The sequence below is a fragment of the Rhinolophus sinicus genome, chromosome 1 (assembly GCF_057876585.1).
Source record: "Rhinolophus sinicus isolate RSI-liver-muscle chromosome 1, RSI-T2T, whole genome shotgun sequence".
NCBI lineage: Eukaryota > Metazoa > Chordata > Mammalia > Chiroptera > Rhinolophidae > Rhinolophus > Rhinolophus sinicus.
The window spans coordinates 182,951,342-182,962,594 of NC_142501.1; the positions used below are offsets into that span (position 1 = coordinate 182,951,342).

Consider the following 11,253-nt stretch of genomic DNA (forward strand, 5'->3'; position numbering starts at 1 on the left):
AAGAAAAGAAAAATCCAGTGCTTTAGCAGATTACTTCAGTTGTTACATGTGGGATGGAAATTAACAAACATCTCAACTCTAACAATTCGGGACGCTGCCCAAACCAACTACATTCATAATTAAAATTAAGAAAGTATAGGACAAAAATGACAGAATAGCTGTGCTGCCTTTTTAATTAAGAGTAAATTATACCTCTAGCACATTGATCTGTTGTTAAATTTCCCTAAAGCTCCAATGCTCCTGTTAACTTGGGACATGTCCCCAACAAACTTGTAACATGTAAACTGAGTGCGTGTTACTCCAGGATGGGGAAAACACAGGACAACTGAGCGGTGATCACTAAGAGCAAAAGGTCTGTGAGAAGTGCTCTGCAAATTGGGATTTAAATAGTATTATATTCAAATAGGAAGGTAATAGTAAGGCAATTTTTAATTGCTATTTTGGAAAGTAAAGAGAGTATAAATGAGCGAATGGTCTGACTCAGATAACCATATCTACTAAAAGCCACTTGGATCATGAGACTATAAATGATAATGCAATGAAGAAAAAAAGATTTCTGAAAATATAAAAATATGGCCTTAGATCTCAGACAGTAACAATGCTTTTTGGTGGGGAATATACCAATCAATTCACACAGGTGCAATGAATACAGAGGCCAAGAGCTTGATTTCTAGTTACTGAGCTTGATAAAGTCACTCAATTTTTCAGAATCTTATTTTTTCTATTTTCTTCAACTAAGAAATACACGATTTAGCATGTAAAAGGCAAGGTACTAGATGCTGGGATATAAAAGTGCTAAAAAGTGAGCTATGCCCACAGCTAAGACAGGGCACGTACTCCATCAGCAGCAACACCAGCCAGTAAGCTTAAGACACAGGAGTCCTCTGGGCACAATTGGAGAGCTAATCACTGACCGAAGGCACAAAGGAAGGATCAGAACCTTCCATTAAATGTTTTCTAGGGTCAGTGCAATTAGTATGCTATTATGCTCCATTTAAAGTATTAAGATTCTGCAACAGTATATTTAAAGATATGCACTATCTATCCTGATCCTCTATAAAATGAAAGGGTAATCCATATTTTACAGAGACGTGGTATATGCAGCAAGCGTTGTTGCAACGTATGCCACTTTTTAAAGATAATAGAAGTGAAGCACACATTAGAGATAGACCTTTCTCAGAGGCTCAGAATAACTTAGTGATAAATCTTAGGTTAGAATTTCATTATCTGAAGCTCTGACTGGTTATTTCTTTAGAGTTGAAACCAAGTTGTTGCCAATTTACTTTTAAAAATCTCTATTTTGTTGTTGTTTAAACAAAACAATGCATGTGCATGGTTAAAAAAATAAAAATCCCCACTTTTGTCCAACCGTTCTACTATCAGAGCAACCCATTTTCATCTTTAATTTACTTAGGTCTAGTGATTATCTTCATTTCTCTAAAAACATTTATGATTAGTTTTATCACTTTTAGAAATTATCTACTGATTCCAATAAGGTAAGTTTAGTTCATTTGACCCCAATCTATTCCTATTAAATTCTCCACTAGCTAATCTTTACACTTTATAGATTTGTTCTTTGTTCCACCAAACATATACAGCATTTCTTGACTCTACTAACCAGATTCTTACTGTTCTTTCCTCATTCTTCTAATTTTTGTCTCCTGCACTTTTATATTTTCATTTCAAGGCTTAATAAAATGTTCTATAATCACATCGAATTTTCTATGCTTCTCCTGTTGGTACACAGTTGACCCTTGAACAACACGGGCTTGAAATGCATGGGTCCACTTATACGCAGATTTTTTAAATAAAAACTGTAAATGTATTTTTTCTTCCTTGTGATTGTTTTCTCTAGTTTACTTTATTGTAAGAATACAGTATATAATACATGTAACATACAAAGTATGTGTTAATCTATTGTTTACATTACCGGTAAGGCTTCCGGTCAACAGTAGGTTATCAGTAGTTAAGTTCGCAGGGAGTCAGAGGTTATACACAGATTTTTGATTGCACAGAGGGTCTGTACCCCTAACCCTGTCTTATTCAAGGGGCAACTATATTTCCCAAATTTTTCTACAGATTATAAAAAGCTGGAGCGCTTGTTAAACAGATCTCTGGACCCCCATTTCATTCATGCTAGTTAATCAGATCTTAAGGAGAAAAATATGCACATCTATATTTTTAGTGTGCAAACTCAATTCTTACACTCAGGCAAGTTTGAGAAGCACTGCCTATGTGCAGATTTTTACCCAAGTAGAAAGCTAAAATTAAATTTCCTTTCTTGTTTAGCTTGTATTTTGACTTGTACTCTAATTATCTTTCTTCCATTGTGAGTCATAATCATATCTATAAATTATTCGAATGCCTCACAGACACCATCAAAATTATGAACCCTCTCTTTATCCAAATAGCTCCCTTTGGAAATCTACCCTCCTGCTTCAATCTGGCCGGAATGCTTGCTTAGCATCCTAAGAATATGCTTCTTTGGTCTTTAGTTTAGATCTATTGTTTTGGGGACCCCATGCAATCATCTTTTTTGGTTTACTTACTTGTTTTTGCAGAAGCATATCCCTAACTTATGTTCTGTAAGTAAGGTTGCATATGAGGTACATTTCCTAAGTTCTTAAATGTCCAAAATGTCATCCTTCAATCTTCACCCTAGATTAATGGTTGTGTGGGCAAAGAATTCTAAGAAATTATTTTCTTTCAGAATTTTGAAGGCATTACTCCAGTCTTCAAGCAGTCAAGCGTTGAGCAATCAGTGTCGCCGGTAAGTCTCAGATACCAGGTTAGTTCTCATTCCTTTTCAAGTGACCTGTTCTCCCTTCCTCCCTGTCCCCCTGCCCCAGGACTTTTAGGATTTTCTTCACTAGTTTTGATCTTCTGAGATTGCAGTTTTGTCTGGGACTCAGAACACTTGGGTCCTTAAATTCTTAGGTCTCTGCTATTATCCCTTTGATAATTCCTTCTCCATTGTGTTGGTTCCTTCCTTCTGGAACTCACATTAGTCAAATGGTGGACTTCCTAGATTGAATCTCCATGTCTCCTTTTTATGTTTTTTTTCTTTCTTTTTCTTTTCCTGACATTTTATTCAAACTTTCTGGTAGATTTCTTTACCTATATTCTAACTTTTCTGTTTTAATTTTCTAGGACTACCAAGAGAGATTACCAGAAACTTGGTGGCTTGAAACAACAGAACACCATTCAACCCACTACACCTTCTACTGAGTTCTTTGTCTTAACAATTGTACTTTAATTTTCAAGAGTCTTGTTCTTTGATTGCCCTTTTTTTTTTTCATTTTAATGGATGCAATAGCTTCTAAAATCTCAGAGAACATCCATTTGACTTTTTAAAATTCAAGTTCTCTTCTTTCTATTTTCTTTTTTTCCCATTTAATTCATAAGGTCTCCATAAATTCACCCATGCAGTAAAAATTCACTGAAAACAAATACCATACCAAGCATTATTTTAGGTACTAGGTACACAAATTTCCTGTTCTTAGGGAACTTATGTCCTGGGGGAGGGGGAAGGGTTAGAGAAGCAATGAATATGAGTATGTTTTTACTGTATCAGGTACAATAAGCACCATAAAGGAAAACTAATCAGGGCAAGCAAAGAGGGAATAATCGCAGGGGATACTATTTTAAATGTAGAAAGGCCAGGGAATCTGTCTCTCTGCTGGGAACCATTCAGCACAGAGCTGCATGAAGTGAGGAAGTGGGTCAAGTGGACACCTAGGGAGGAACGGTGCAGGCACAGGAAGCACAGCGCTGCTGAGGCGAGAACACACACAGCGCGTGTGAGACGCAGCGAGGAGGTCAGGGTGACTGGAGCACAAGAATCAAAGGGAAGAGCGGTGAGGGATGAATTCAGAGGAAGCTCCATATTAGGTCACACAGGGCCTCTGGGAAATACGTAAAATTTATTCTGACTGAAATGGAAAGCCACTGGGGTTTTGAGCAGACTCTGGGCATGATCTGACTTAGATTTTTAAAGGACCAAGGTGACTAATGTGTGGAAAGCAGACTACAGGGGGACAGGGGTGGAAGCAGGGTAAAGGATCAGGAGGCCACCGGTCATGTGAAAGATGACGGTGACACGGAGCAAGTGGCAGGGGTTGAAGCAGAGAGAATTGTCTTCCGGGCACATTTAAGAACAGAGCAGAGGGAAGAGATTAATGAACCAGACATAGGGTAAGAGTTAAGACAAGCAACAAGAAGATTCCTAGATTATTGGTTATAGATGTAGAAACAGTTGGGCAGAGGTGGGGGGGTCAGGGTTTCTGGTTTGCACACGTTAACTTCGAGATGTTTTGTACGCATTTAAGTAGGAATTCAGAGTGGAAAGTCGGATGTATAAATTTGGAGATCAAGAAGAGACTGGGGCTTAATATTATAAACCTGGGAAGCATACATGCTATCTAAAGCTATGGGACTTGATGGGATCACCTAGAGCAGTAGCAAGTCAGCAAACTCTAGCTTCCGGGCCAAATCCAGCCCACAGCCTGTTTTATTTTTGTAAATACAGTTAGTAGGAACACAGCCATAGCCATGCATGGTATCTCTGGTTGCTCTGCACAATAACAGAGCCGAGCAGCAGAGAGAGAGACTGTAGGGCCTGCCTGCAAGGCCTAACATATTGCCTCTCTGACCCTTTATTGGACAAGTTTGCCAACCACTGCTTGAGAGAGAATAGACAGAAAAGTGTGCCAAGGACTGAGCCCTGGAGTGTGGTTAGAGTTCATAAATACAGAGGAATCCGGCAGGGGAGACTGCTGAAGGGGAAGCTATCAAAATAGGATAACTAAGAGACAGTGTTGCCCCAGAGATAAAAAGAAAAAGAAAGGGGTTTTAAAGGAGAGAAAGTGATCAACTGTGAAAAGTACTATTGAGGACACGTGAAATTTGTCGCCTGGAGGTCCGCTTGTGGCCTTGACAAAAGCGGTCTGGTAGAGCTGCAGTGATGAAAGCCTGACGGAAGGTGATCCTTGACTAATTGGTTTCTCTTTAGGAGTCAGAGACGAGAAGCACTTATTGGAAAAACCCATGTGTTCGAGGAGAGGCTTGCTGCGGAGCCAGCTTCCTGTGGACATGCAGGTAGGAGGCTGGCTGTGACACTAGGGAATTTCTAAGAGCCAGAACGCAGAGGTCTGCTGGGGGAGCAACGTCATCAGGTTGTCTGACTCCCCCCAAACGCTTTCTTCAGCTTCTACAGAAGGAACTAGCCTTTTTCCCCAGCCCCAGGCCTGCATGGTAACCATGTGTGTGCTATTCCATAACAGAACTTCAATTACTCCCTGAGTTCAGCTCCACGTCACTCTCACCTTCTCTCTCCTACAACATCAGCATGTCCACAACAATCTAAGGTTTGCAAAGCATTTCAGCATCTTAGCACATATGCTTAAGCTGTGACGCCCTCCATGCTGCTTCACTGAAAACCAAACCTCCATCTGGTTTTCATCTTTTATAAAGATTATGAAATTTCCACCTCTGATGGCTCCTTATTTTTTGTTTTGGAGTTATCTTTTTTATTCACTTACGATCACTTTGATAGGATATTTATTAGGAGGGAGATAAGATAAACAATTGTAGTCTCCCTGCCCCCTGGTCTAGGCCACTCTTGTAAAAAGCAGGCTGCATGCCTAGGCATAACCTAATGAATTTAGCAGGCCCATCAACATACACTGGATATTGCCAAACAGTATCAAAACTCTCCCTTCAACTGGAATGAGATGAGATTATTCTATCATTTTTAAGTTATCTGTATGTTCTTCTCTCATATTAGCAAGTGAGAAAATTGAATAGAATAAGAAATCTTATGGGATTTTATGTATATACACCAAATAGCCTCATGTATGCCAAGTACTAACACACTACTACATACTATTACTGAAACCATTTACAGTGATTCCTACTGGAAACTGGCAAGGCAAAAAAACAAATAAATATAATTTTCTACATTCACACAATAACCATTATGTTATATTGTGTCAATTCAACTTCTATGATATGGGCCAACTTATAAAAAAGGTTACAAGAATCAAACAAATATTTTGTGGATTATTCACAGGCAAATTTATCAGGTCCAAATGTATGGTACATTCAATGACAGTTTCCACCTATTACTTAAACAAGGAGACAGTAGTTTCAAGTATATGCTTACTATAAAGGATAAAACAAATTCATTCTTAAAGAACTGCATAATTCATCCTCATGCTAAATAAAAGCAATTATCCATAGCACTGTTTCTCTAAGTGAACCAGTCACCTACCCATAGAAACAAAAATCTAAATTATGAAAAGCAGTGTCTCCCCATCCTTTAAGAAGTTTAAAAATCTAAAACAGTGAATTTTCAAGTAAGTAACAAAACAAAATAAGCAAAAATGTTCAGGTTATCAAAGGAATATTGACATGCAGTCTTTGGTCCCATGTAAATAAGTCTAACTGCATTATGATTTCACAAGTAATTTAAGCCCGCAGGGCAGTATCCATTAAAACTCTGAGACCTAGGAATTAATAAATTCAAAATATTCACTTTTATCCCCATCCCACTGTTTTCACCCTTCACAGAATATAACAATAAGAATTTTGGTCTCGAGTCTTAAAGTCAAAAGGGAAAAAGAAATAACATATATTAAATACCTACCATGTGTGAGACACTGATAATCTTTACACACAGTCTCATTTAACTGCCGCAGCAATTCTGAAAAATTATTAGTCCTATCCTTATTTTCCAGGTGGAGAAATTCAGCTAAGGGATGTCAAGTGACACCCAAGATGGCGGAGCCAGGCCTACAACCTGTGTTCTGATTATTAGACTAGAACTGTTCCCACCACACACTTGCTTCTGGAAGTTTCAGAAATCTCATTCAGCACTTCCCAAACTAAATTCCATGAAACTCTAAGAATCACAAAGATGTTAAAAAATATTGTGAGAAACAGGGGTTCTGGGGCTCAAAAGCCCCAGAGGTAACTCTAAGGTAACTTTGGGACAAGTTACCATAGAATTTCCCAGGATTTTAATAGGCACATGGTGACTCTCCGAGGCGGCGATAAAACGGAAAGTGTTCTGCTAATTCATTAAATCATGAAGTCCTTTTTTTTAAAGAAAACCTAGTAACATCCCATGGGATACTTGTGCTCAACTCAGCACAGTTTGGAAAATGATCATCTAGTCCAATCTCTTCTTTCCATGGTTTAATAAAACGAAGTACAGAGAGGTTAAATGACACTCAAGGCCACAGAGAAGTTACCGACAGGGCCAGGGCTGGCACCAAGGAGGCCTGATGATTCTACCAGGATGCTCTTGTTCCTGTATCATCTTGTCTTCCCACTTCAATACTGTTGCTACAAAGTTCAACACCGATTAAAAGAGGGGGGAAAAAAAACCCACAAAAACTTCTACATCAATCATTTATTCTGATTCTTCTAAATGGCAATAGAGAGAAACCATTTACAGAGATAAAGCTCAAAAATGACCAATCTTCCACTGAACTAGTATTTCACATATATATGGGTATATATTTGGAAATGCTGAACAACACTTTTCAGCCAAGTAGGGCTATACTCCTGTTTTTCTTCGAAGTGAGAGAGAATTTCACCCTAGTACTGCAGGCAGACTCTGCCAGAGTTAAAAATACCAAATAAGACCATCTTTATAACAAGCAATTTGTTCACTGTTTTCCCCTTACCCCCTTACCTTAAAGGGGCTGGCTTCCTATTCCTTTATCCTACCCCTTCCAGCAAGTAGTAAACAGTCCTGGGCCAAGGCCGCCATCTGGCGTTTAGTTCAGGAATTGTTTAACCCAACATACCTGCCAATTACTATCTCATCCCCTCGCCCCTCTTCAAAACCACACTCTCCTTTCTTCCAATTCTTGCCCATTTACCTCAGTAAAATCGTTTTTTCTTCTTGTCTGCTGTTTATCCCAACTGAGTGGGGAAAAAATATTTTATTTGTGGCATTCTACTTACAGAAAAATCATGAACCTGAAATACACTTGTAGCTAAAGAAACAAGCCACCGTGAGGCCAATCAATATAATACACTACAGCCTCAGGGACCCTACCTCAATAGAGATTGTTAGAGTATCTATTATTCATCCAAAGCCTTCAAAGAATATCAGCGCTGAGAAGGACCTTGAAGATCAACGCTAGGCTAACTGCTTCATTTTACAGCTGAAGAAAAAGGCCTGGTGAGAAAGACATGAGGCAATCACCTGCCCAAAAGCACAGTGAGTTCATGGCAGAGCCAGGATTAAGGCCTAGAACTCTCCCTTCTAAAGCCAGTACTTTTCAGCTACACCATATGCTCCAGGCTCCTCAAGAGTGCTTTTTTCCTCAACCAACATTCAAACAAAGTATTTTTCAGTGGTTTTATATTTTTCTTAATTAATTTTGTTGATATTATGAATCTCATGATAGCAGGGCCCATAATTAAATCCCCTCAATGCCTCCCATGTCTAACAGTGCCAAGCAGACTTCATAAATACTTACTATTTTTTTGTCTAATATTAATTACTGTTCTTATTGCAAATGTAGAGTACTTTCACCGTATCTTGCATTGGACATGCTTTTATCTGCTTAAAAACCTAATTGCCATTTCACAACACTGTTTCTATGGAAAACTGGTACCAATAATCATCATATTGTAACCTTTTGGAACACAACCCATTCAGAAATATTGGACTCCTTGTCAAGGGTTCCAGTCTACCTGATCAGTCTTGACCAACAAGTATGAAAAACAGGTAGTAGCATGGAGTAAAAAAAGCAACCAATTTTGAAGAAAATGGTCATTTTAGTACCCATTATAATCACAAAATTTGAAGCAAGCTCAGTTTTCTCTCCCACAAAATACTCCTCGACCTTAAGCGCAGGTCAGATACATGTAAACATTTTATAAAGTACAGCTATCAATAATGACTACATGTATTACTAACAGTAGTAATTTATATTCTAGGTCCTGTGCCTAATCACTTTACATCCACTGTGTCACGCTATTCTTACAGCCCATACAGATGAGAAAAACCAAGGCTAGGAAGTTAAGAAACTTGTCGGAGGCCACAGCTAAGACTTGAAGAATCCAGAATTCAAGTTTAGATCTGAAAGCCTCCAGAATTGGTGCTCCTAACAGGTGGGCGATAACGTAAGGCAGACTTTATAGAAAAAAAAGGAACTACCCCCGTTGGGGTTCTGAAGTCATTGAAGCATGAAGGCAACTCAACCAACCTCGCTATTTTCAGGTTATAGCTAACTCGACAGTGAAATATCTGGGTGTAGAGAATAACTGAGACCTGGGTCTTTTCCGGCTTTAGTGGGCCAACTCTTAGTGTCCTAAAAGTCCTTCGCCCTCTAGGTTTGTTCAATTTGGGGAGATTGAGGGGTAGGGGGAGGGACTACCCTGGAGCCAGGGAGGCGCTTGATCGTGGTTCACATTCAAGGAGTAAACTTATGAGTGTAAATACATGATCCTGGGAGATCCTACATCACAGCCCTCTTGACAAAGAAGCACCGCTGGACTAGCCATCTCCAAAGTTCTGCCTGCTTCTTTGCCTGCAGGCAGCCCTCACGAGGAGGAGCTTGGTTACGCGCACCGAGAGGGCGGGCTGGAGGGCGGGCTCTGCGCCTTCGCTTTCATAAATCAGTTACCGGAACCCAGAACAGCCGCCGGGGTTCGGCTAATGCGCGCGGGGCCGCAGCGGAGTGACCCCGCGGCCCTGGGAGGGCGGCTGGCCGCGCCCAGGGCGACAATGCCGCCACCTGCCGCCCTGCGTCTGGGTTCCGCCTCTGGTGTCTGAGGCCGATGCTCCCCTCGCGGGCATCTCTCAGGGCTCGGCTCGCGCGGGAAGGTGGCCTGGACCGCGCGGCCACAGGGACGGGCCCGAAGCGGAAAGGGAGGGAGGCCGCGCGGGCAGCACAGGTCCCACCCGAACCTCCTCCGCCGCGCCGCGCGGTGGGGCCCCGCGAGCTACTTACTGAAGAAGAGGCGGTACCCCGGCGAGTGGGGCTGGCCGCGCCCCTCCGTGCGGTACAGGCTCATGGCACGCCACAGCCCGTCCCCTGCGCTCACTCCACCCGGCAGGCGGACGGCGACCAGGGAGCCCGCGCGCCTGCCCCAGCTCGTACGCAGCAGCGGCAGCAGCGCGAGCATGGCGTCCACCGCTGTACGGCTCCGCGCGGCGTGGTGCCCGGACTCGGCCCGGCCGCGCGCCCGCGCCCCCTATCGCCCGGAGTTGTCACTCCCAGCTCAGGACTTGGATGTAGATCCCCGGCCAGGGCCCAGGTCCGGCTGGCCCTGGAGACTCAGATCAGAGAAATCAGAGCGCCCAGCTAATTGCCACTAATGCGCACTGTACCCGCAGCGAGACCAAGGTTCAAAGATGAGCAAGACAAGGCCTACCCTCCGCCTCCTGAGGAGCTCACTGCCACTTATTGCATACATGCATTTGTTTCTTTACCCAACCAGTCAATATTTACCATCATAATATTTTTTATTATAGTGATAGTGTATTGAGTAATTATTCTGTGCCTGGCGCTTCTCCAGACCCCCCAAATGTAGGCGACAAGCATGCACACACACACACACACACACACACACACACACACACACAAAAGTGTTATGAGACATAATGATCAGGCCTCCTTCTGAGGACGTGACCTTGACACTGATTTACGGAGCAAAAAACAATAAGGTCCATCTCCACGAAGCCCTTTCCTGTTTAACCCAAATAAAGGCGATTTATGCTTCCATGTCCTTACAATGGCACTTAGTGCTGCACCTATATGTTTGTGAACCTGTCGTATTCCCTATGTCACCTTAACTAGCCCACTGGGTTGTTAACATCCCAAGCATTTAATACGCAAGGTTTAGTATATTTGCAGGATGTGGCATCATACCTTTCATATAATCACGGCACCTTTGTTGTTGAATTAAATTGCTCCTGGAACTCTCTCTCTCTACCAAATCTTTCTCATTAGCATATGAAATTCTGGTTATCGACTTGCCAGAAAAACTTGTGGAAACAATTGTCTATAGGCACTGTCTCTACTTCTTTATATTCTCATCTCAGAGCAAACGCTTTCTCCACCTTCTCAGAGTCAACAGTTACCTCCTTGTTGTCAAAACAAGGTTAATTATTTAAAGGTCAAGGCTCAATAAATTGGAGTGAGAGAATCCTGAAGAGAGCATTATATAAGATTTTTTCAATTAGAAATTAAAACTTTTAAAGCAAATGAAATGTTTCAGTTATTCACC

At 41.4% G+C, this 11,253-nt stretch overlaps 1 protein-coding gene across 3 annotated transcripts in view; it reads right to left on the minus strand.

The window, feature by feature from the left end:
- The window catches only part of PPA2 (inorganic pyrophosphatase 2), an 84,840-nt gene extending 74,625 nt beyond the window's left edge, over window positions 1-10,215 (minus strand). The window contains exon 1 of one of the 3 annotated variants that reach the window (XR_012493160.2): window positions 9,975-10,215. Coding sequence is in view for 2 of the 3 variants with exons in the window: in XM_019738933.3 (XP_019594492.3) it covers window positions 9,975-10,149 (175 nt within the window). In the remaining variant the exon portion in view is untranslated. The remainder of the gene's footprint in view (window positions 1-9,974) is intronic. The other 2 variants (XM_019738933.3, XM_019738932.3) reach the window with 2 other exon arrangements.
- Between the last annotated feature and the right edge of the window lie 1,038 nt (window positions 10,216-11,253).